This window comes from Cibotium barometz, chromosome 57 (assembly GCF_041138505.1).
Source record: "Cibotium barometz isolate CiBa-2024 chromosome 57, ASM4113850v1, whole genome shotgun sequence".
Taxonomy (NCBI): domain Eukaryota; kingdom Viridiplantae; phylum Streptophyta; class Polypodiopsida; order Cyatheales; family Cibotiaceae; genus Cibotium; species Cibotium barometz.
The window spans coordinates 9,240,561-9,267,522 of record NC_141102.1 but is presented as its reverse complement, the minus strand read 5'-3'; the positions used below and the strand labels follow the sequence as shown (position 1 = coordinate 9,267,522).

The window sequence follows — 26,962 nt, the reverse complement described above, 5'->3', positions numbered from 1 at the left end:
CAGCATGTGTTGTATTTGTCTCAGAAGGAATACATTGGCAAAGTTTTGCAGAGGTTCAATATGGACGGGGGGAAGAAAGCTAGTACTCCTTTGCCTCCATATGTGAAACTCAGTGCTATGGACAGCCCACAGTCAGATAGAGACAGGGCTGATATGGCCAAGATTCCGTATGCTTCAGCTTGTGGCAGTCTCATGTATGCCATGGTTGCTACTAGGCCGGACATTGCATTTGCAGTGGGAGTGGTTTCTAGATACATGGCCAACCCTGGCAAGAAGCATTGGGAAGCAGTGAAAGGTGTCATGAGATACCTGAAGGGCACACAGGATTTGTGCATTTGCTTTGGCAAACAGGATGCATTAGTGTATGGTTACACGGATTCGGATTATGCCGGTCATCCAGATAACCGGAAGTCTACTACCAGTTATGTATTTACATTCACAGGAGGTGCTGTGTCATGGATATCCAGGATGCAGAAGTGCACTGCCTTATCTACTACAGAGGCCGAGTATATTGCAGCCACAGAGGCTTGCAAGGAGGCATTATGGCTATCTCGGTTAGTGGTTGATTTGGGCTATACAGGGGATATTCCATTGTTGCATTGTGACAGTCAGAGTGCCATTCAGTTGGCAAAGAACCCTGTTTTTCATGCAAAGACGAAGCATGTGGATGTGAAGTATCACTTCATCAGAGAGGTGATAGAGAACAAGCAAATTCAGCTTGTTAAGATTCATACGGATGACAACCCGGCTGATCTGTTGACGAAGAGTTTGCCTCCGGAGTGGTTTGCTCATTGCAGACACTTGATGGGCATTGGATGAGGCCATTTTCAGCCTTGATATGGCCTTGTATATTATCATGTACATGCTGATTTTTTCTTTTCCTTTACTTAAGGGCACTTTGCCTTTAAGTGGGAGGTTGTTGGGGTAAAGGCGTTATGCCCACCCTTATAGTGTGTACAAGCCCATAAGTTATAGTACATAGTACACTTAGTACTTTTAATGTACTAAGTGCACTAGGTGTACTAGTGCAATATACATGTGTGATAGGGGAGTGTCACACTCATACTTATGAGTTGACTTATCCCCACAACTCTCTCTCTCTCTCTCTCCCTTGCTTCTCTGTGTATGTCTCCCATGAATGAACTCTAACCCTAACTGTTTCTCCCCATCAGTGTGCATGTAGTTCAAAGTTTCCTTAGCTTATGCTCTTACTACACGAATTTCATCAAGTGGTTTGCCATGGTAGCTAGTCCACTACATGATTTGACAAAGAAAGCTGTGGGATTTCAATGGACCAAAGCTGAAAAAGAATCCTTTGAAGCATTAAAGTTTTATGCTAGCAAAGAACCAGTGTTGATTATTCCAGACTTATCAAAGTCTTTTATGTAGAGTTGAAGGGTTTGAGCTGTTAGGGTTAGGGTTTGGAAGGTACTTCAACAGGAGGCGTGAGAGTGACAGAGAGGAACACGACTGCTCATGTATTGATTGTGATAAAATGAAGTACAATAGCCACATAAAAGGATGTGACCTAATAGTGTGTTCACATGGTCCGGCCATAAATAGTGCCAGGTGGACCAAATCACTTATAAACCTTTATAAGTGAAACCAAGCTAAAACTGGGGAAAAAAAACCTCCACTAACTGAAGTACAAAGTCCCCCAGTAACCTACTGATGATCACTAGCACTCCCCTGGGTGCATACACAGCATAAAACCCAACAAACCCCCCTGGAGTGATATGTGATCACTGTACATCATCCACCAAAAGGAAACAAATTCAAAGCAGTGCGGAATGCTTCGAATTTCGGACGTGGTAATGCCTTGGTGAAGATGTCTGCCACATTCTGATCTGTAGGGCAGTAAATCAGACTGATATCACCTGCCTGGAGTCTCTCCCGAACAAAGTGATAGTGAATCTCAATGTGTTTCGTGCGAGCATGAAACACAGGATTCCTGGCCACGGCAATGGCACTCTGACTATCAGTATAGATAGATGTAGGCTCCTCCACTGAAATATCCATATCAGTCTCATAAGACGACGCACCCAGACACATTCAACGGTAGTAGTGTAGGCTGCTCTGTACTCTGCCTCACAAGACGAAGTGGCCACTGTGGTCTGCTTCTTGCTTAGCCAAGAAATACATGAAGAGCCAAGAAAGAAACAATTTCCACTAGTGGAATGTCTCGTATCAAAATCACCAGCCCAATCTGTAAGCATATAGCTGCATGTCACCCCCCTCAGGATAAAGCAATCCAAGAGACAAGGTACCCTGCAAATACCGAAATACACGCTTCACAGCTTGCCAATGTGACAATCGCGGGCTGTGCATGAATCTGCTCAACTGAGATACGGCATACTGAATATCTGGCCGTGTAGTACACAAGTAAATAAGGCACCCAATAGCCTGAGCATATGTAGTGGCATCAAATAAAATACTGTCATCCTGTAGTGACAGTTTCATCCCAGGCTCCATAGGAGTGTTGATAGGCTTGCAATCCTGAAATTTAAACTTCTCCAGAAGTTTAGCAACATACCGAGATTGCAACAACCCAATGTGAAACCGGCCTCTGATAGAAAACCAGAGTGCGGTAGGAGCAACCACCCGTCCACTTGTAGTCTAGATGAGAAACAAAACACAGATTGGGGCTAGAGTGCCCAAATCTGAAAACACAGCGACACCTGTTGGCCCCAAAGCTTGGCGCCCCTTGCGGTATTTCTTTATTCAATTAAAATAATATGTATGGCTGAGTACAACACAAAGACCAGCCAAGAGTTTACACCTGTAAGTCCAATCTGACGGCCCACAAATCCTTCTCAGCACAGAGGATCTATGCACACAGATCTGTGTCCTCAAGCAACACACTGTGCCTCCCTCTGATCAGCCAAGATCACAAAGCAGGCCAGCCATGGGCATACATCTGGCATAACTCAAGAGCATGATACATCTTCTCAACTCAAACATACATGTGCTGCCCAATCTCTGTCTTAATCCCTTGTCAATCTGCCATACCCCTCCTCTCACAAGGAGCCAGATAACACATACCTGCAGCAGACATCAAGCAGTAGAAAAAGAGATGGATGAACAGAAACAGAGCTTACCAAGTTCAGCTCGTGAAACAACACTGGAGGAAGCAACAGCACCAATCTGTGCCTGCAGGCACTTGAATCCACAATCCTGCTTCACACGTGTGCTTGCACTTGCCTGTATCCTCCTCCTGATGCTCACTCCTATGCTGTCCTTGAAAATACAGATCTGAAAATCAGCACAGTACCCGTCTGTACCGCCTCGGGATACGTGCCAGGAGTTGTACTTGCATAAACAGCCTGCTGTCCACTTCTGTACCTGCCTGAATCTGTGTATTCAGGTCTGTCCAGCCACCTGTCAGCACCGCTGCAGCGACTGTACTTGTTGTACCTTGCTGCCCGTACACTGTACGGCAGCCGTACAATGTGTACTTGCTGGAAAACAGACTGTACAGCCTGTACAGGTCTTCTGCGCAGAGTTTCCAGCAGCAGTTCTGTGCGCAGCCAGCAACAGAGGAGAAAGAGAGAGAGAGTGTTTGCCCAGTTCTGGCCGTACAGTGCTGTACGGCTGATTCTACTCAGAAAAACAGCTACAGCACACAGCAAAACAGCCGCCTCCTTCTTCCTGTGCTTTTCCACGCTAGTATTCAAGCGCATGAAGGAAACACTCCTCTTTTGCTACACGATTCCCCAAAAAGGGAAGAGAGAGAGAGAAGAGAGAGAAAACTCCTCCCCAATTTAATCCCTAGGGCCCCAACTTAATAAGTTCCTAGGGCCACTAAGGCCTAGGGGCAAACTTCAATAAACATTAAAACTTAATGTTTTTAGTTTCCCCCTTCACACCTAGGGATGTCCACACATCTTAAACACTGTCCGGGCACCCCCCATGTGAATCATAAAATATTCTGACTCTGCAACCACCATGCCCACACTTGTCCTGCTCCATTTTCACAGGGCCATGACATACCCCCCTCTTGAAAGATGGCAAGCGTCCTCGATTGCATTCTGGTGATGCATCAAAATATCCAAAGTGAAATATACAATATGGCAAGATCAGCGTCCCAATCTCTCTGAGCCATACACATGTATCATCATTCACTGCAAACCAATGGCATAGTAATAGTCCAAGTTGTATACCACTGTGAACCATACATATCCACAAAAAGCTCCATGTGACTAGTACACATATATCATAGAAGTCCCATAAACAGATGTACTGTCAGCCTCAGTACCTTCGGATGAGATAAAATCTGCACCAAGCGACCTCTAGATGTCATCTGAGCCTGTCTGTATCAAGGGAGTGGAGGTGCTACCCCCCTCTTGAGCATCAGGTAATGCTCCAGACCCATGCTCTGCTGAACCTGAATGAGCCACAACAAGAGTCGGCTCTAACTCAAAGGCATCGAGATAAAGCTGCAAAACCTGAGGTGAATCTGTTAAGTCACCTTCCTCCATCCACTTCGCATCCATCGGTGAATAGTTCTTGAACTTCACAAGATAGCGACGGGAAACTTTACCTCGTACCTTCCTTTCTTTATGTGCCAGTATCTGCTCTGGAGTCAGAACCTCATCAAGTTCCTCAACTTCCGGCTGAGCCTCATCTGATACATCCTCAGGCACATCCCCACGGAAAGGTCTAAGAAGACTCACGTGAAAAGCATTGTGAATCCTCCAGTGATCTAGTAACTTCAAACGATAGGTTACCTCACCAATCTTTTCCAAAACCTGAAAAGGCCCATAATATCGCATGCTCAACTTAGGGAATAAGCGCTCTTTACCCTTCATCTTCTTGAGTCTAGCCTTTTCAAAACGCAAAAGAACCCAATCACCCAATGCAAACTGCAAATCACGTCTGTGACGGTCTGCGGCTTTCTTTTGCTTCTGCTGAGTTTTCTGGAGGGCCAACTTAACTCTCCGATAAGCTTCATCCAAGCTCTCCACATACTGATCAGCCTCAAAGATCTTATCCTTTGTATGCAAAATGGGTGGAACCTTCTTCCCTCCTTCTACAATCTCAAAAGGCGCCTTGCCTGTCGAGCTATGTACAGTGTTGTTATATGCAAACTCCACTAAAGGAAGATACTTTTCCCATTGTTGCTTGTGCTCTGACACATAACACTTGAGAAGATCCAACACTGTAGAGTTAGCCTCTTCTGACTGACCATCTGTCTGTGGATGAAATGACGATGAAAACTTGAGAGTTGTACCCATGTTGTCAAACAACCCTCTCCAAAACAAACTCGTCATCCGTGGATCACGGTCACTAATGATAGACGTAGGCAAGCCATGATACTTGAAGATGTTCGCCATGAACAACTTCACCATATGATCCACTTTAATTGTCTTCCGTACGGGAATGAAATGTGCCTGCTTACTGAACCTGCATATGATAGTCCAGATGCCATCATTTCCCGTTTATGTCCGTGGAAGATCAAATACAAAATCCATGGCAATGCTCTCCCAAGGTCTATCCGGAATAGGTAAAGGTTGTAATAACCCTGGTGTCTTCTGACGGTCAAACTTTACCTTCTGACATACGATGCATTGCCTCACAAAGGCATCAACATCTCTTCTCAAGGTTGGCCAATAAAAGAAAGTCTCCACTGCTTTGACCGTGGCGTCAATTCCTCTATGACCTGCATACGGTGGAGTATGACTTTCAATCATAACCTTGAATCGCAATGGCCTGGTAACACACAGTCTGCCATGCATCAATAAAAACCCATCTCTGAGAGTGTAATGCTCATGCCACTGACCCTCAGACATCTGATCATACAACCTTTCAAAGTCCTCATCATGGGCATACTGCTCTTTCATTTCATCAAGCTCATGATGATAAGCAAGTGAAACTGCAGAGACCTGTGGCTTGCGTGACAAAGCATCTGCCACTACATTCTTTTTGCCTTCCACATGCACAATCTGGAAGTGAAACATTGATAAAAAGTTTGCCCAACGCATATGCTTCTCTGAAAGCTTAGTCTGCGTGAGGAAATATCGCAAGGTCTGATGATCTGTCTGCACAGTGAAATCAGCCCCAAGCAAGTAGTGTTTCCATGTAGAAAGAGCGTGAATTACAGCCAACATCTCTTTCTCATACACCTGTAAATGCTTCTCGACATCTTGCAAAACTCTACTCTCATAGGCTATGACATGTCCCTCTTGCATGAGAACTGCACCAATGCTACTTCCACATGCATCACACTGGACAACAAAAGCCTTTCGGAGGTCCGGTAACACCAATACTGGGTCCGAAGTAAGCTTTTCTTTGAGCTTTTTGAATGCTGTAATTTCCCGATCAGCCCATCTAAACGGAGTTGCTTTCTTCGTCAAAGCATGAAGAGGCGAAGCAATTTCAGCAAAGTGCCGTATGTGACGCCTGTAATAGGAACACAATCCTAAAAAGCTGCGTACATCATGCACGGTCCTCAAAGCTGGCCAATTAAGTATTGCTTCCACCTTTGCTGGATCCATACGGACTCCATGACCAGACACAATATGCCCCAAGAAATGTATCTCCTGCAAGAAAAACTCACTCTTCTTGCCATTAACCACCAATCTATGGTTTCTGAATTCTGCAAACACAATGGCCAAATGCCTTCTATGCTCTTCCTCAGTTCGTGAATGCACAATCATATCATCAAAGAATGTGCCCACAAACTCTCTATGAGGCCTGAAAATCCTGTCCATCATTCTGTTAAATGTGGCAGGCGCATTTGTTAAACCAAAGGGCATAACCAAGAACTCATACAACCCAAACGTGGTTCGGAATGCTGTCTTATGCACATCCTCGGGTCTAATGCGTATCTGATGATACCCGCTTTTCAAGTCAATACGACTAAAAACTGTGGAGCCCTGTAAGCGGTCCAAGATGTCATCGATCCTCGGTATGGGGAATCGATTCTTGATGGTATTCTTATTCAGCGCCCTGTAATCTATACACATGCGCCAAGAACCATCCTTCTTCTGCACTAAGAGCACAGGTGAGCAAAAGGGTGATGAGCTAGGCTGAATCAACCCTTTATTCAAAAGCTCCTGCACCTGACTCATAATCTCTTCCTGTTGGGCTGCACTAACACGATACGGCGGTCTATTGGAGTACTACCAGGAATCAGATCTATGGCATGATCTTCTGGCCTCTCAGGAGGTAATTCTCCTGGCAATGACTCGGAAAAACAGTCTTGAAACCCACTTAAGAAATCAGCCCTGTCCTTATCTAACATTGACAAATTAGACTTAGACTCATCATCCTGTGCATCCTTTACATAAATCAAGTACGCGGAAAGATGCTTTTTCATTACTGATGAAATCGCCGAAGCGGATACAATAGGAACAGATTCCCCTTTGAGTTTTACATCCAATACATGCTCTTTCCCTCTATGAGTCAGAGTAATTTTCCTATTGTAAGTATCCACCACCGCATGTACCCTGTGGCACCATGGCATCCCCAACAAAACATCACAGCCATCCAAAGGCATGATGAAGAACTCCTCGCTGTCCACATAACCCTGCAAATGAAGCCGAAGCTTCCCAATAATAGGAGTAACGGGTTCTGCATACCCTGGACAAGCCATATTTGCCTCATGTAACGGCCCCATCTCCTCTACGCGAATCCCCAATCGGCCAGCCAAATCTGGTGAAATGAAGTTGGCTCTAGCACCTGTGTCAAAGAAGATCAAAGCATTCTGATCTCTCACTTTGCCCCATGCCCTGCACAACTCTGTAGCTTCACCACCTAGCTGCTCCCCCACAAGATCAGGAACTAAGCCTGCAGAAGGCTTTGGTTTCTTTGGCTTGGGCTCTCCTTTATTGTCAGGGTCCTTCTTGGACGTTCTTTTGGGACAATTGAATGACATATGCCCCTCTTCAGTACAGTAAAAACACTTTTGAGCATCTCTCAAAGCCTGTCTTTCCTCAGAAGTCCTTTTGGGCATTGGCAACTTCTTATACTTTGTCTCTGTAGACCCTTTAGCATCACGAGAAGCATGCCCAAATTTTTCAGCTTTCTTGCTCAATTTCTTACTGCCCTTAAATCCAGATGAACCACCTGTGAGTAACGCATTAGCTGTCATAGCATTTTCAATCATCTGTGACATGTTCGTTACTCTTGTCTTTATACAATAATCTCGTACCTCCTTGGGCAGCCCACAACAATATTTCTCAACCTGCTCAGATAATGGCACGGCACGATAAGAAGTCACTGGGAGTAGAGCTTCCCAAAACTTCTTGTTATAATCCTCCAAACTATCACACTTTGAAGCATCCAGCTTGTGCCATGCAGTCATAACATCCACCTCAAATGTAGATGTGAGCCATACGGAAGAGAAAACCTGTTTGAATTGAACCCATGTGGTGGGTGCTATGCCCTGCAAAAGAAGAGTAGACCACCACTGCAAAGCATTGCCCTTGAGAAAAGTGGCAGCTTTCCTCACCTTTGAGGACTCTGTGTAATTCCCACCAGAAAAAGCAGCATCAAACTGCTGTAAAAAGGTAAGTGCCTTCAATTTATCCTTGGCCCCACTGAAAGTGTCAAACTTCACTGCAGCTCCCCCTTCCTTGTAATCCTTCGCCTTGCCCATAGGCGTTAGATTATCATATGGAAGTGGTTTCGTAAGATTGCTGCCCCCAACATTCATACCCATCATTGGGTCAACATTTCCCATTCCAACACCAGGCATACCATACATCCCAGCCATGTTTCCATACATTCCATTATGCATACCTGGCTGCATGCCACCAAACATATTGCCTTGCATCCCAGGTTGCATGCCTGCAAACATATTTCCAGCCATACCGGACTGCATACCACCATACATATTCCCTTGCATGCCAGGCTGAAAATTGGCTCCAAAAGGCCCATACATACCCATGCCTCCCTGAGGATAACCCCCAGTCATGGATTGAAACACCGAGCCACCACCAAAGTACCCTGGATGCATGTTCTGCTGAGGAATAGGTGGCTGTCCATAGAAGGAACTCTGCGGGTTAGCACCAAAAGCATGCTGCATGTTCGGAAACTGTGCAGGAGATGGATCCTGTGGAGTGGTACCACTATGACCTTGAGAAAGATTCTTCGAACGAACCTTCTTCTTCTTTTTCTGGGGCTCTGTGCGGGGTTCTGTGCGAGATCTCAAAAATTCAACAAATCTCACTCTGTGTGAGCTGCATAAAAGTATCCATAACACTAGCCAAGCGATCTTTGAACCGAGCATCATCATCCTCTTTACCATGCACATCTTCTGGCTGTGTTACATCCTCATAAGGCTCTACATCTGCAGCCTGTTCTCTTGCAAAAATATCCTCAGATACATCTCTTTCAGGAGAAGACTCTTGCTCTTCTTCTTCTTGATAGAAGTACTCTTCCTCTATATCAGACATGATTGCTGAATTTTCAGCGATGGCTTTCTTCAAAGCAACCACGAGCTCACCCCCTTCAGAAAGTTGATGATTGGTCCCGGCAACGGAACCTTGAAACCGGCCTCTGATAGAAAACCAGAGTGCGGTAGGAGCAACCACCCGTCCACTTGTAGTCTAGATGAGAAACAAAACACAGATTGGGGCTAGAGTGCCCAAATCTGAAAACACAGCGACACCTGTTGGCCCCAAAGCTTGGCGCCCCTTGCGGTATTTCTTTATTCAATTAAAATAATATGTATGGCTGAGTACAACACAAAGACCAGCCAAGAGTTTACACCTGTAAGTCCAATCTGACGGCCCACAAATCCTTCTCAGCACAGAGGATCTATGCACACAGATCTGTGTCCTCAAGCAACACACTGTGCCTCCCTCTGATCAGCCAAGATCACAAAGCAGGCCAGCCATGGGCATACATCTGGCATAACTCAAGAGCATGATACATCTTCTCAGCTCAAACATACATGTGCTGCCCAATCTCTGTCTTAATCCCTTGTCAATCTGCCATACCCCTCCTCTCACAAGGAGCCAGATAACACATACCTGCAGCAGACATCAAGCAGTAGAAAGAGAGATGGATGAACAGAAACAGAGCTTACCAAGTTCAGCTCGTGAAACAACACTGGAGGAAGCAACAGCACCAATCTGTGCCTGCAGGCACTTGAATCCACAATCCTGCTTCACACGTGTGCTTGCACTTGCCTGTATCCTCCTCCTGATGCTCACTCCTATGCTGTCCTTGAAAATACAGATCTGAAAATCAGCACAGTACCCGTCTGTACCGCCTCGGGATACGTGCCAGGAGTTGTACTTGCATAAACAGCCTGCTGTCCACTTCTGTACCTGCCTGAATCTGTGTATTCAGGTCTGTCCAGCCACCTGTCAGCACCGCTGCAGCGACTGTACTTGTTGTACCTTGCTGCCCGTACACTGTACGGCAGCCGTACAATGTGTACTTGCTGGAAAACAGACTGTACAGCCTGTACAGGTCTTCTGCGCAGAGTTTCCAGCAGCAGTTCTGTGCGCAGCCAGCAACAGAGGAGAAAGAGAGAGAGAGTGTTTGCCCAGTTCTGGCCGTACAGTGCTGTACGGCTGATTCTACTCAGAAAAACAGCTACAGCACACAGCAAAACAGCCGCCTCCTTCTTCCTGTGCTTTTCCACGCTAGTATTCAAGCGCATGAAGGAAACACTCCTCTTTTGCTACACGATTCCCCAAAAAGGGAAGAGAGAGAGAGAAGAGAGAGAAAACTCCTCCCCAATTTAATCCCTAGGGCCCCAACTTAATAAGTTCCTAGGGCCACTAAGGCCTAGGGGCAAACTTCAATAAACATTAAAACTTAATGTTTTTAGTTTCCCCCTTCACACCTAGGGATGTCCACACATCTTAAACACTGTCCGGGCACCCCCCATGTGAATCATAAAATATTCTGACTCTGCAACCACCATGCCCACACTTGTCCTGCTCCATTTTCACAGGGCCATGACACAATGCCTCTGTTATCCTGCACAAACTGTATGCCCAAATAGTGGTGTACGAGCCCCAAATCAGACATGTCAAATGTCTGTTGCAGTATCTCTGTAAACGCTGCAATTTTGTCATCATTTGATCCCATGAGCAATAGATCATCTACATAAAGACTGATGACCAGCAGATCTTTCTCTTCTTTCTTTACATACAAAGTGGCTTCTAATGGACTGTTCACAAAGCCTTGAGTGAGCAAGAAAGCATCTATCTTTGCATACCAAGCTCGTGGAGCTTGTTTCAAACCATACAAGGCCTTTTTCAGCCTGCATACTTTCCCTTCATGACCATGTTTTGCAAAACCTATGGGCTGATGTACATAAACTTCCTCCTCGAGGTCCCCATGTAGGAAAGCAGTCTTGATGTCTAACTGATGAACAACCCAACCACGATGTGCAGCCAATGCAATGACACTCCTAAGTGTCGACATACGGGATGTAGGTGCAAATGTCTCCTCATAATCAATGCCCTTCTTCTGTGCATAGCCCTTTGCAACTAGACGGGCTTTGTACCTGTCAATGGATCCATCTGCATGTCTTTTCAACTTATAGACCCACTTAGTACCAATGGCTTTCTTGCCTTTGGGCAGATCAACCAAATCCCATGTTTGATTCTTTTTAATAGAATCAAGTTCATCCTGCATGGCTTTGTTCCAATGCACATTGTCTCGTGCATCCACAAATGAATCAGGCTCATCATCATCCTGTAAACTGGCTACTATAACCATATTTAAATCCATGATGTGTGCATGCTCATTGGTCCGTGTCTCCCTACGAGTACGGCCAGCAAGAGGAGTCTCTAGATGGCTGTCTTGTAATGTCCTCAAATACCATCTAGGTATATGTCTGACTTGTGGAGCCTGTTGCCCCAAATTTGGCTCAACTTTTGGCTCAATCTCCTGCTGAATTTCTGCACCACCTTCATGATTTGCTGGCTGTCCTGCACCCTCATGGGTTGGATCACCAACTGTGGAATGAAACTCCATAGGTAGTAGACCTTCAAACACATCATTTTCAGCCTAATTTACATCATAACCAGCCATGGATATTTCTGATTTTTCATCAAAAATCACATCCCGACTAGTGAATATCTTCTTGGACAGTGGGTCATATAACCAGTAGCCCTTGCTCTCACGGCTATACCCAACAAAAATACATTTTGTGGCTTTAACATCCAACTTCCTCCTCAACTCTTTGGGTATGTGTGCATATGCTAGACACCCAAAAGTACGAAAATGTGATACCGAAGGCTTGCGGCCATGCCAAGCCTCAAAAGGAGTAATGGAAACCAATGCCTTCGTGGGACATTGATTCAAAATATGACAAGCACACATAACAGCTTCCACCCAAAAGATATGTGGCGCCATAAGATACATTTGGCCATCTCCATGAGTGACCGATTCTTCCTTTCTGCAACCCCATTTTGCTGTGGAGTATAAGGAGTAGTATACTAATGCTTGATACCTCTACTCTCAAGAAAGGAATTCAACATGTGTGACACATATTCCCCCCCTCGGTCAGAACGGAGAGTCTTAACCTTGCATCCTGACTCTGTTTCAGCAAGTGCAACAAAGACCAAAAATGCATCATATACCTGTGATTTTTGTGTCAACGGATAGACCCAGCATATACGAGAGAAGTCATCAATAAATGTAGAAAAGTAGAAGCAACCTCCTAATGACTTCGTCTGCATGGGACCACAAAGATCACTGTGTATAAGCTGCAACTTTGCAGTTGCTCGTAGAGCTTGATCACGTGGAAAGGAAAACCGATGCATTTTTTCCAAAATATATCCTTCACATATGTGATCTGGAGGCTTCTCCATAAGAGGTAGGTCTGTCAACATGTTATGTCGCTGCATAAGCATAAGACTACCAAAATTTACATGCCTCATGCGAGCATGCCATAACTCCGCATCAGCCATAGCTGGAGTAAGAGTGAATGCATTATAAGCAGACTGATCCACTGGCTGAAATGCATCCAACTGATAGAGTCCATGACATAATGTACCAGTAAGCATCAAGGTCAAAGCATTAGCTTTGTCTCTGACCATGCATTTGTCATCATCAAAGTTGACTTGCATACCACACTGTGCTAAAGAAGAAATGGACAACAAATTCTTCTTTATCCCTGGTACATACAAGGCATCTGTAAGGAGAAGAATAGAGCCATCAATGGTTGTGAGCTGAATCTCCCCAATGCCACGAACTAGATATGAAGCATTATTGGCACACTGAACAGTTTTGCCAACAGGGGCAGGGCATACATTACAAAACAAATCCCTGCGAGATGTGATATGCTTTGAAGCGCCACTATCAAAATACCATGTACATGCATGCTCAGTCACACTGAGTGCCTGTGAAGACCAAGAGGCATCATAACTGCATGTGTAGAAACAGTAATCCCTGTCTTCAACAAAGGAAGCAGTCTTCGGAGGAGCTTTAGAGGCATCGTTTACAGACATTCCAGATTCCTTCGCCTTCTCTTTGGCAATCCTCTTCCTACACTGTGTGATGTAGTAACCTGGCTTCTTACAGTAATGGCATTTGCCCTTCTTCTTGGGCTGTCATCACCTTTCTTGGTATCCTAAGATGAACCACCATCACCTGAATTCTGATTTGAACTCTTTGGTTGAGACTTGCCTTTCCCTTTTTGACTTGTCACAAATGCTTGTTCAGCACTTGTGTTCATGTTCATGTTCTTCCTGATTTGCTCTTCCTGTAACAAGAGAGCAACAAGTTCCTGATACTTTAGGGGCTCAACAGCATTCCTCATGCTAAGGTTCAAAGAGGTATGGAAAGCCAAGTAGGATCTTGGCAAAGAGTTTAAGATGGTGGACACAAGCTGTGTCTCAAGAATAATCTCATCCACATTGATGAGTTGCTCTCTCAAATCCTGCAGCTTGTTCAAGTGGCTAGACATATCATCTCCTTCATGCATCTTCTGATTTTCCAGCTCTCTTTTCAAAAATGAGATCCGTGCCTCATTACGAGCAGCATACATTTGCTCCAAAGTCACCCATGCATTCCGTGAAGAGCCAGCTGAACGAATATGAGGTATAATAGACCTCTGTACTGACAATGCAATAAGTGATAAGGCTTGTGCATCTTTGGCATCCCATGTCTTTTGAGCATTTGTTCTTTGAACAGGCAGTGGCTGACCTGGTGCCTGTGCCTGTTGTCCTCTTCCACGAGCACCCCCTTGGGGAGGAGTCTCTGGAGCCAATGGACCTGGACGTGGTTCATCACCACTAACAAAATCCCAAAGACCTTTTGCCACGAGCACATTTCTCAGCATAAAACTCCACAAGGAGTAATTCATGCCATCCAGCTTGTCTTCCTTAGACAAGTACGTGAACACATCACTCTGCTGTTGATTTGCCATTATGCATGTGCACAATGCTGTACCTGTGTATCAAAAAACCCAAAAGCAACAACCCTTAAAGCAACTGTGTTGGGTGTTGGACTCACACAAACCTGCACATTAGGGTTAGGTGCAGGGTAGAGAAGCTCACACACAGAAATGAGAGAGAGAGAGAGAGAGAGAGAGAGCCAAAAGTGTGGTATCCACAAAATGCAAGTAAACCCTTGCATGTGTGCCACATCCATATATCCTGTGTAGGGCAATAAGATAAACTGATCTCCCCTGCATGTAGCCTCTCTCTGACATAGTGCTAATGAATCTCTATGTGCTTGGTACGTGCATGAAATACTGGATTTCGTGCCACGGCCATAACACTCTGGCTATCAGTGAGAATGGTGGTGGGTGTCTGCTGACACTCACGAAGATCAGCCAATAGTCTCCTCAACCATACACAATCTACAGTAGCTGTAAAGACTGCCCTGTACTCAGCCTCACAAGTAGATGTAGCAACAGTGGGTTGCTTTTTACTCAACCAAGATATGCATGAACTGCCAAGAAAAAAACAATTCCCACTGGTGGATTGCCTGGTATCATAATCACCAGCCCAATCTAAATCACTGTATGCATAAAGCTGCAAGCTGCCCCCCCCTGGGATAGAACAAACCAAGATCGAGGGTACCATTAAGATAACGAAAGATGCGTTTGACTGCTTGCCAATGCTTTGTGCCTGGGCTATGCATGAATTTGCTCAACAAAGACACCCCAAAAGATATATTTGGCCTCGTGTTACACAAGTAAATGAGGCATCCCATTGCCTGGCTATAAATGCCGGCCTCAAAAGGCTCTCCAATATCATGTATAGTAAGCCGTACATTTGGTTCTACCGGAGTAGAAATGGGCTTACATTCATCCATGTGAAACCTTTTTAGCAAACTTTTTATGTACTTAGTTTGTTGCATAACAATGCCATCATCTGTATGCATAAACTGTATGCCGAGATAGTAGAGTAAAGGCCCCAAATCTGACATATCAAATTCAGCTTTCAAATCAGATTTAAAATCTGAAATTTGTGCTTTGCTAGTACCTGTAATGTGCATGTCATCTACATACAAAGCATGTATCTTATCATAACAAGCTCTTGGAGCTTGCTTTAACCCATACAATGCTTTGTGCAACCTGCATACTTTATGTTCCTCACCAGGAACTACAAAACCAATGGGCTGATTTACATATACTTCCTCCTGTAAATCCCCATTTAAGAATGCAGTTTTGATGTCCAATTGATGCACTTTCCATCCTTTATGGGCAGTTTTGATGTCCAATTGATGCACTTTCCATCCTTTATGGGCAGCCAATGCAATCACTGATCTTATTGTGGTCATTCTCGAAGTAGGAGCAAAAGTCTCTTCATAATCTATTCCCTTTTTCTGGGAGTAGCCTTTAGCCACAAGTCTTGCTTTGTACCTGTCAATAGTACCATCAGACTTTCTTTTGACTTTGTACACCCACTTTGTTCCAATTACATGCTTGCCTTTAGGCAATTCCACAAGATCCCATGTATTGTTCTTCATGATAGAAGAAATTTCAGCTTGCATAGCTTGCAACCAATCCTCATTCTCATGTGCTTCTTCATAAGAAGAAGGTTCTTCTGAATCAAAGAGACCACCCATTGCGAATGCAGACTCCCCACTATGTACATTCAAAGCATGGCTGGAACTAGCCCTTGTTCTACCTGTGAGTGGAGCTGCAAGTTTGCTTTCCAGCAACCATCTTGGCACTGACTTGGCTGTGTCTATGGCTGTTTGCTCTTCCCTGACAAGATCTTCCACTTCTTCGATAGAAGGGGGCTGAATGGCTGGCTGTTCCCCTAATTGCAATGGGTAAAAGTCCATCAAACATGTCCTGTATGCCTGTATCATTGCTTTTATACAAGCTGTACATGGGCTGTTCTGAATTTTCAGCAAATACCACATCTCTACTGACAAAAATCCTTCGTGTAGTTGGATTATAAAGACGGTATCCTTTGCTTTCATTGCTGTAGCCCACAAAAATGCATTTAATTGCTTTGTCATCTAGCTTTCTTCGGAGTTGTTCTGGCACCCAAATGTACGCATATAATCCACTGTTGGCTTTCGGCTATACCAAGCCTCAAATGGTGTTATGGTTTTCAAAGCTTTTGTTGGACACCTGTTCAACACATGAGTTGCACACATTATAGCTTCCATCCAAAATTTGTGAGGCAACTTTTGTGCTTTCACCATGCATCTTGCCATCTCCATGAGAGATCTATTTTTCCGTTCAGCTACACCATTCTACTGCGGTGTATAAGGCACAGTACATTGGTGTTTGATGCCCTTTTGAAGCATATAATCCTTGAATGCATTTGACATGTATTCTCCACCTCTATCTGAGCGGAGTGTTTGGACTTTACATCCACACATATTTTCAGCCATTGCTACAAAGTGTCGAAAGCATGTAAACACATCTGTTTTCGCTTTCAAAGGGTAAGCCCAAGCAAACCTGGAGTAGTCATCAATGAATGTGACAAAGTAAAGATGCCCCCCTATGGATGGTGTCCTGATTGGACCACATACATTGTTGGGGTAAAGGCATAATGCCCACCCTTATAGTGTGTACAAGCCCATAAGTTATAGTACATAGTACACTTAGTACTTTTAATGTACTAAGTGCACTATGTGTACTAGTGCAATATACATGTGTGATAGGGGAGTCACACACTCATGCTATTCCCATGAGTTGACTTATCCCCACAACTCTCTCTCCCTTGTTCTCTCTGTGTATGTCTCCCACATGAATTACTCTAACCCTAATCCTCTCCCACACAACTGGTATCAGAGCATAGGTTGCTGTCTTGATCCTCTGTAGCTGAGTTTCTTCAAAAACGCCCTGCCATCAAAGAGAAAAGCGTGGCTCAAATTCTGCTATGCAGGCTGTGTGTGTGTAGCTCCATGGAACCTGGAGGGCTGAAGTAGCTTGTCGGTGTGACCCAGTCAGTGTGAGCGTGGGCTGCCCAGCAGCCACGCTGGTCTGCCCAACATCGCCTTGCACACAGCCAGGCGTCTACACGTTTAGTGCGAAGGGGAGGCAGGCGAACACAGGCTGCGTACCAGAGCCAGGTGTCCAATGAAGGCGAACATACAAGCTTCTGCTGGGCGTGAGCGTTGGGCGTAGGCTGGCTGCTGGGCGTGAGCGAAGAGGCGACGTCAATAAAAACATGCTTGTCGCGTGTAGCGCCGGCTAGGCGGAGACGGCGAAGGCAAGCTCGACACGGCGAGTGGCGCTCAGCAGCGAGCGAACTAGGCGAAGTCGGAGGCGGGCATCCATCGAACGCGCCAGCTTCGGTGAGGGCCAACGCGTGTAGCGCAAGCCACTAAACGGAGGCGGCAACATTGAGTCGCCAGCAGCAGCACCGGCTCGACCCCACGCCTGCGAAGCTCGACTACAAAGCAGCCAACCAAGCGCAGCCAACCATCCGTACACGAACTGCTACAACAGCATCATCACGACCCCACTGCAATCAGAAATCGCCTGAATTCACCAGAAGCGCCCCCCCCCCTTTTTTTTGCATCAGATTTCTGCAACAGCATCATCAGAAATTCAGCCTGCAAATCAGAGAAAAATCAAAAAATTACCTGAGGTACTTGTTTCAATTTTTTGGAATTTGCGTGTCCAATTTGCAATTGAGCAGGTGTAGGTGCCAAATTGCTCAATTTTTGAGCAAAATTGGCAAAATTGGGTGACATTGGTCACAATCAGGATCAATTTGCAGGAAATTGGTCACAATCAAGATTAATTTGCAGGAAATTGGATGTCAAAATTTGGGGCTTTTGATGTAATTGTGCAATTAAGCACTCATACATGCTGTATGATGTGAGAAATCGCACATTTGGGCAAAATTGCAGCAAATTGCAGTGCAAATCAAGGGGCTTTTGTGCCGATTGGGTTGATTTGCATGCAGGCAAATCGCATTTGATGCTTTGGGCAATGTGTTGATGCCTTACAAGCACTCAATGTGCCTGTAAATCAAGGGGCTTTCATGTATTTGATGTATATGTGGCCAGGGGGAAGCATCGTGAACACTCTGGATGCCTTCATGTGCGTCAATGTACCATGTATGATCAGAAATTGATCTTAAATCAAGGGGCTTTTCAAGATTTTATGCTTGTTGAGCTTGGCAAAGCAGCAGGCAAGACATTTATGCCTTGAATCCTTAGAAATCAGCTTGCAGTCAAGGGGCTTTTGCCCAATTTCTGTTCGGGACTGTTGTATGCAGTGTTCGGGACTGTAAAAGTCTGATTTTCACTCATTTGGACAGCCAGGAGAGCATTTATTGCTACTGTACCTGTTGGTACAGATTTGGTACAGCTTTGTACAAGTTTTGGCATGGCTGTACACTGATTTGAGTGAGGAAAAGGCTCGATTTCAGCTGCTGTACTTGCCAGTACAGGTTTGGTACATCATTGGTGAGCACTTAGTAGTGCTGTACAGTACTTTGGAAGGGGAACAGAGCACATTTAAGGTGCTGTCCTAAATCTGCAGCAACCAGATTTTGGTGTTTTCATCACATACAGTGGGAGAAAAGTTGCATTTGTGCTTCCGCAGTGGGAGATAAAGCTTGGGAGAACAACTGTGAGCACTTTGTGTGCTTTTGGTGCAGTGTTTGCACATTTTGCAGGGAGTCAGGCATTGACAGGTTGCATATTGCTATGGCAACCACAGGTGAGAGCTCTTCATTGCTTCACATTAAGAAGCTTGAAGGCTCGCATAACTATGATATTTGGCAAACCCAGTGCTACAATGTGTTGCTCCAGAAAAAGCAGCACAAGCCTATCAAAGAAAGGGGTGTAATGCCCGCTTCTCTTACTGCTGAAGAGTGGGAAGATATGGATGAGCTGGCAAGATCTACTATCATGTTGTCTGTGTCAGACTCATTACTTTTCAGCATTCGTGAAGAGAAGACAGCTTGGGGAATGTGGCAGAGATTGCAGGACTTGTATGCCCAACAAAGTGCCTCAAGCAAAGTGTATTGGTTGAAGAAACTCATAGGTCTTCAGATGAAGGAAGGGGCGTCTATGACAGCCCATCTAAATGAGTTTAATGGTATTGTCAGCCAGGTCATTAATCAAAAGTTGGCAATGGACGATGAGTTCAAAGCCACTTTTCTGTTATGCACTTTGCCAGAGAGTTGGGACACATTCAGGACAGCCACTAGCAATTCGAATGCTATGCTGTCATATGCAGATGTTGAGGGTGCTCTTCTTCAAGAAGAGATGAACAGGAAAAACAACTCTGTTGGAAAGTCCAATGCAATGAATGCACGTGGGAGATCCCAACAAAGGGGAAAAAGCCAAGAAAGGGGAAGGAGCAAGTCTCGCTCCAAAAAGGATTTGGAATGCCATTATTGTGGCAAGAAGGGACACATTAAAAAGCAATGCTACAAATGGAAAAATGATCAAAAGGAAAAGGGAAAAGGCAAAGACAAAGAGAAAGATGAAGCCAAAGATGTAAAGCCAAAGGGCAAAAGTGGAGTCAAGATTGAAGAAATCAATGTGTCACATGCAGGTGACAGTGAGGATGAGGTCCTATTTACGTCTTCACTTGATGCCCATTCACTTCTTACAGGTGGTCATGGTATGCACTCATGGATCATTGATTCAGGTGCCTCCTTTCATGTCACAGGTTGCAGAGACTTGTTTGTCAGGTATACTGCTAGCAATGAAGGAGTGGTTTATTTGGGTGATAACCATGCATGCAAGATTCTTGGCAGAGGTGATGTGAGGCTTGTGTTTTCAGATGGCTCACAGCTTATGCTCCATGATGTCAGGCATGTGCCTGAGATCAAGAAGAATCTGCTTTCTACTGGACAGCTTGATGATGCTGATTATGTTACCACATTTGGTCGTGGAAAGTGGAAAATTAGTAAGGGCTCACTGGTTGTTGCCAGAGGCTCTAAGGTGGACACTCTTTACTTCATGCATGCAGGTGTTTGTCACCAAGCTAATGTAAATGCAACCAAGCTGCCGGAAATTTCTATGTGGCATAGCCGGTTGGGACACGAGTGTCAAGGGAATGGAGCAATTGTCTCGTTTGGGTTACTTGCCTTCTCTAAAGTTTTCAAGTTTTCAGTTTTGTGAGCATTGTATATATGGTAGGCAACTACAGTGCCCCCACAAGAAAGATCTTGGACAGAAAGATGCTCAGTTAGAGCTTGTGCACACTGATGTATGTGAGATGCCTCAGCTTTCTTTGGGAGGGGCAAAATACTTTGTGTCTTTTATTGATGATGCCACACGCAAGGTGTGGGTTTATCCTCTTCGTTTGAAGAGTGATACATTCTCAGTGTTTGAGAAGTTTGTTGCTCTTGTTGAGAATCAAACTGGCAAAACACTGAAAGCTTTGCGTTCCGACAATGGTGGAGAGTACATGTCCAAACAGTTTCAGGACTTTTGTGATGCTAAAGGCATCAAGAGGGAGCTCTCTACTCCTTATGATCCTCCACAAAACGGGACAGCAGAGAGGATGAACAGGACCATTCAGGAGAAGGTCCGTTCTATGTTGTCACATGCTGCATTACCTCATGGTTTTTGGGCTGAAGCTGTTATGACAGCCGTTCATCTTATAAACAGGTCACCTAACACGAGGCTTGGTGGGAAAGTGCCAGAAGAAGTATGGACAGGGAAGCCTCCGTCATACAAGCACTTGAGAGTGTTTGGTTGCATTGCGTACGTGCACATACGCAGGGAAATGCGCACCAAACTTGATCCTAAGTCTCACAAATGCATATTCCTAGGATATGGTGACAGAGGTGAAATGGGGTATAGACCAAATTTGGGATCCCGTGAATAGAAAGATTATACGCAGCAATGATGTCATTTTTGATGAAACATGCATGTATAAGGAGCCTGCAAGGCAACAGGAGCCTGGCAGAGTCATCTTTGATGATGATGGACATCATGGACAACAACAAAGGGCTGTAAATCAGCCATTACAACATGTATGCCATGGTTGCTACTAGGCCGGACATTGCATTTGCAGTGGGAGTGGTTTCTAGATACATGGCCAAACCTGGCAAGAAGCATTGGGAAGCAGTGAAAGGGCACACAGGATATGTGCATTTGTTTTGGCAAACAGGATGCATTAGTGCATGGTTACACGGATTCGGCTTATGCCGGTCATCCAGATAACCGGAAGTCTACTACCGGTTATGTGTTTACATTCACAGGAGGTGCTGTGTCATGGATATCCAGGATGCAGAAGTGCACTGCCTTATCTACTACAGAGGCCGAGTATATTGCAGCCACAGAGGCTTGCAAGGAGGCATTACGGCTATCTCGGTTAGTGGTTGATTTGGGTTATTCAGGGGATATTCCATTGTTGCATTGTGACAGTCAGAGTGCCATCCAGTTGGCAAAGAACCCTGCCTTTCATGCAAAGACGAAGCATGTGGATGTGAAGTATCACTTCATCAGAGAGGTGATAGAGAACAAGCAAATTCAGCTTGTTAAGATTCATACGGATGACAACCCGGCTGATCTGTTGACGAAGAGTTTGCCTCCGGAGCGGTTTGCTCATTGCAGACACTTGTGGTGTGGATGAGGCCAGTTTCAGCCTTGATATGGCCTTGTATATTATCATGTACATGCTGATTTTTTCTTTTCCTTCATTTAAGGGCACTTTGCCTTTAAGTGGGAGGTTGTTGGGGTAAAGGCATAATGTCCACCCTTATAGTGTGTACAAGCCCATAAGTTATAGTACATAGTACACTTAGTACTTTTAATGTACTAAGTGCACTATGTGTACTAGTGCAATATACATGTGTGATAGGAGAGTCACACACTCATGCTATTCCCATGAGTTGACTTATCCCCACAACTCTCTCTCCCTTGTTCTCTCTGTGTATGTCTCCCACATGAATTACTCTAACCCTAATCCTCTCCCACACATACATCACTATGTATGAGCTGTAATTTACTTTCAGCTCTAACAGCTCCATCTTTGGGGAATGGTTTTCGTTGCATCTTTCCCAAAATACACCCCTCACATACATGTCTTGGTGGAGACTCAAGAGGCGGCATATTATCAACCATATGATGCTTCTGCAAAAGCATCAAACTCTGAAAATTTACATGCCCAAAACGAGCATGCCATAGCTCTGCATCATGCATAGCAGGAGTGTGGGCAGCCACTGTATTTGCATCATAAGTGCGCTTGTCATAGCTGTCCAGCTTATACAAGCCTTTTTATCGTGTTCCAGAAGTGACTATTTCATAACCCTTTGATGGGTCTTTTACCAAACACTTCTCGTCCTCAAATTCAACCTTTAAACCTTGGTCGTTTATGGCTGAGACGGAGAGCAGATTTTTCTTTATCCCTGGAACATACAATACATTTTTCATACATATATTGGCACCATTGGTTGCAATAAGTATGACATTACCAATTCCCTTTACTGGATATGTGGTATGATCTGCACATGATACAGTGCGGCCATTTGAGGCATAAACCAAGTGCTGAAATACATCTTTGCATGAAGTGTTGTGGCTCGAAGCACCACTAAGCTTTGGATGCAAATCATATTTTGGGTATGCGGATACTTCGGGACAGAAATCAGCATGTGTTGTATTTGTCTCAGAAGGAATACATTGGCAAAGTTTTGCAGAGGTTCAATATGGATGGGGGGAAGAAGACTAGTACTCCTTTGCCTCCATATGTGAAACTCAGTGCTATGGACAGCCCACAGTCGGATAGTGACAGGGCTGATATGGCCAAGATTCCGTATGCTTCAGCTTGTGGTGGCAGTCTCATGTATGCCATGGTTGCCACCAGGCCGGACATTGCATTTGCAGTGGGAGTGGTTACTAGATACATGGCCAACCCTGGCAAGAAGCATTGGGAAGCAGTGAAAGGTGTCATGAGATACCTGAAGGGCACACAGGATATGTGCATCTGCTTTGGCAAACAAGATGCATTAGTGCATGGTTACACGGATTCGGCTTATGCCGGTCATCCAGATAACCAGAAGTCTACTACCGGTTATGTGTTTACATTCACAGGAGGTGTTGTGTCATGGATATCCAGGATGCAGAAGTGCACTACCTTATCTACTACAGAGGCCGAGTATATTGCAGCCACAGAGGCTTGCAAGGAGGCATTATGGCTATCTCGGTTAGTGGTTGATTTGGGTTATACAAGGGATATTCCATTGTTGCATTGTGACGGTCAGAGTGCCATCCAGTTGGCAAAGAACCCTGCCTTTCATGCAAAGACGAAGAATGTGGATGTGAAGTATCACTTCATCAGAGAGGTGATAGAGAACAAGCTGATTCAGCTTGTCAAGATTCATACGGATGACAACCCGGTTGATCTGTTGACAAAGAGTTTGCCTCCAGAGCGGTTTGCTCATTGCAGACACTTGATGGGCATTGGATGAGGCCAGTTTCAGCCTTGATATGGCCTTGTATATTATCATGTACATGCTGATTTTTCTTTTCCTTCATTTAAGGGCACTTTGCCTTTAAGTGGGAGGTTGTTGGGGTAAAGGCATTATGCCCACCCTTATAGTGTGTACAAGCCCATAAGTTTTATAGTACATAGTACACTTAGTACTTTTAATGTACTAAGTGCACTATGTGTACTAGAGCAAATATACATGTGTGATAGGGGAGTCACACACTCATACTTTTGTGAGTTGACTTATCCCCACACGTCTCTCTCTCTCTCTCTCCCTTCTTCTCTGTGTGTGTCTCCCACATGAAACCCTAACTGTTTCAGCTGAGCTTCTTTAGCTCCCTTCAAAGTTCTCGATGCCTCAAATAGATTACATTCTCAAGAGACTAAATGGGGCCAAGGTGTTCTCGAAACTGGGTTTGAAGAGTGGATACCACCAGGTTAGGATTGTTGAGGGGGACATCCCCAAGACAACCTTTCGTACGGAACGGGCCCACTATGAATTTGTGGTCATGCCTTTTGACTTGACGAATGTCCCAGCCACATTCAATCGCATAATGATGCAGATATTCGAGGACTTGATTGGAAAGTATGTGTTCATATTTTTGGACGACATACTAGTATTTTCAGCTATGGTTAGGCAACATGACATTGATGTGGTGAAAGTCTTGAAGTTACTGAAAAGCAACGAGCTCTATATCAATGATAAGAAGACGGAGTTTTATTTGTTCAAGGTTCACTACCTTGGATACATAATCAATGCCAAGGGCATCCGACTTGATCCAGCCAAGGTGGCCAAGATAGTCAATTAGGAGATACCACAGACCACTTACGATATCCGATCCTTTGTGGGCGATATCCGATCCTTTGTGGACATGTACTAAGCATGAACCACCCACATCCATATATTCTCTGACCTCTCGACAGATTTACAGATCTTCTTAAGGGTGTCATGAGTCGAGACCAGAAGGCAACGGATCCGAATGACTCCACGAGCTTTGGAGACATTCAAGAACCTCAAGGTGGCTTAGTCAGAAGCTCCTTGTCTAGCGCTTGCCTCGTGGGACGAACCGTTCCAAGTAATCACCGATGCAAGTAACATCGCAATTGGAGCTGTTTTAGAACAGAATGGCCATCTAGTAGCTTTTATGTCCCATAAGTTACTTCCCGCAGAAAAGAATTACTCGGTCCATTTTCATTCACCTTTGCTTCCTGGCACCCGTTATCCCTTCACATTTTCATAGGCCTTTTGCCTCTCAATACTCATTATCCCTTCATAGATATGCACCTACACTAACAATGTGCAAATTCTCATCCATATTGTCACTCAATGACCACGAAACTGATGGCATTCACTCAAGACCGCCACGCCAAAGCCAAAACTAGCACATGATAGGACCCATCGGAAATATCTTGGAGCCTCGCAGAGCATCGAGGAGACTAAGGAGGCATAGTTCTGCACCCATCACACACATAGAATACAGAGGAAGCCCGGATTATTGAGAGCACACCAGGAGAGACACACAGCTCAAATCTCTTTGGCAGATACAAGGAAGATTCAGTATTTGGAGCGAAAAAGAAGAGATCAACAGCCGCCTATGTACCCCTGTAGTCTTGATATAGAGACTGGTTGTGCAGCTAGGCATATCACTTCAAATCTCATTAGCACCTTGGGATATCGTACTTGTCTCCATCCTCAATGCTTCTATCATAGAGGCCTGGCCTGATATTCTCTTGGCCATCGGATCAATATTGGTTGAGTCAGGCATTACCATTAGTTGATCATGGCTAGTTTACCTCATACACAGGGTCATATGCCAATATCACATGTATATACACTAGAGCAATAGTTATTTTTCATTTTCTTTCAGTTACTTTTCCCATGGCTCAGTATAGTATATAACCCTGGTATCGTTGTATCACTCATGCTCTCATAGACTCTTTTGTAGATGCCAATTTCCGCAGGTATCGTGGTATCAGTCATGGTCTCATAGACCCTTGGAGTCTTTTGGAGATGTCAATATTACTTTCTTTCTTTCTCTTCAGCTTGGTAGTTCACGCATCAAGCTCCTAATTGAGAGCTCTCTGGGCCGTTGCTATCATATGGATCATATGTGGTCTGCTGGCTTGGCTATAATGCTAATGAAAGGCTCATATCTCTCTCTCTCTCTCTCTCTCTCTCTCTCCTCTCTCTCTCACACACACACACAGGCTCACTAGCCCAAACGCCCCATTGGGAGAACAAAAATTTTAATGGTTCTCTGCTGCTTACCTGGTATATTAAAACCTCAAGTTTCTGCAAGTTAACGTCCGAGGGCAGCTTTACTGTGCCCAAGGAGACGGGCTCGCCCCAGTCGGCAGCCCCAGCGAGGTCTGTAGAGGAGGCCTTCACGCTCACCAGCCTGCCCATCTTGCTCTCCGCCCGGAGTACATCATAGCTCGTTTTGGGAGCCGCCGCCGCCGCCCAATGCACACTGTTCGACCTTAACCCACACGCAGTATGAAAACTAAGAGAGTGATTGGCACCTTGGGCTCTGAGGTCGCATGCAAGCTGCCATTGGGAAGTGATCAACACAGCCATAGCTTGCAGCTATCCTCTCAAAGGATATGGGAGGAAAATGATCATTTTAATTTGAATCACATAAACCTTTGACAAAAATTAAAGCCTTTTCATCGGTGGTTGATGGTCAGCTGGCCAAGTGTGTAAACACCCCCACATGTGTGAAAAAGAGGATGGACAACACAGTTTAATGGGTGGTGGATATGCACTTCTTGCATAATGGGCTAGCTAGCTACCTTTACACATATGTGGTGGAATTGGGTTTTCATGGGAAACGTGCATTGGATCCCTGAAATCAGGGGAGATCTCCCCTGCCCATGCTCGTGGACGAGGAGTCCCTGTCGTCCATCTCCTTGCCCACCCATTTTTCACACTGGGAGCCCAAACTCCGCGAAACATATGTGTAAGGCCCTTAGATCCCTTTTCTCAAGGTGCTTAAATAATGAAATATGGCAATAGATACCCTTCAAGAAAGGTTTTCTCGTCGTCTCGCAAATCCACAATTGTAACCTTCCTACTGACTTTAACACTTCTTTTGGCTTTCTATGCTACAAGTGTAGAGATTTTGTTGGAAAAGGTATGTACGGCTTCGAATTTGGACCACCATTTTGGTT

The 26,962-nt window shown here is 44.9% G+C and overlaps 1 protein-coding gene across 1 annotated transcript in view; it reads right to left on the bottom strand.

The window, feature by feature from the left end:
- Positions 1–26,435, bottom strand: part of LOC147606394 (uncharacterized) — a 67,072-nt gene extending 40,637 nt beyond the window's left edge. Inside the window, exon 1 of the mRNA XM_086792148.1 lies at positions 26,061–26,435. Coding sequence (XP_086648274.1) covers positions 26,061–26,369 — 309 coding nt within the window. The 5' untranslated portion in view covers positions 26,370–26,435. The remainder of the gene's footprint in view (positions 1–26,060) is intronic.
- Between the last annotated feature and the right edge of the window lie 527 nt (positions 26,436–26,962).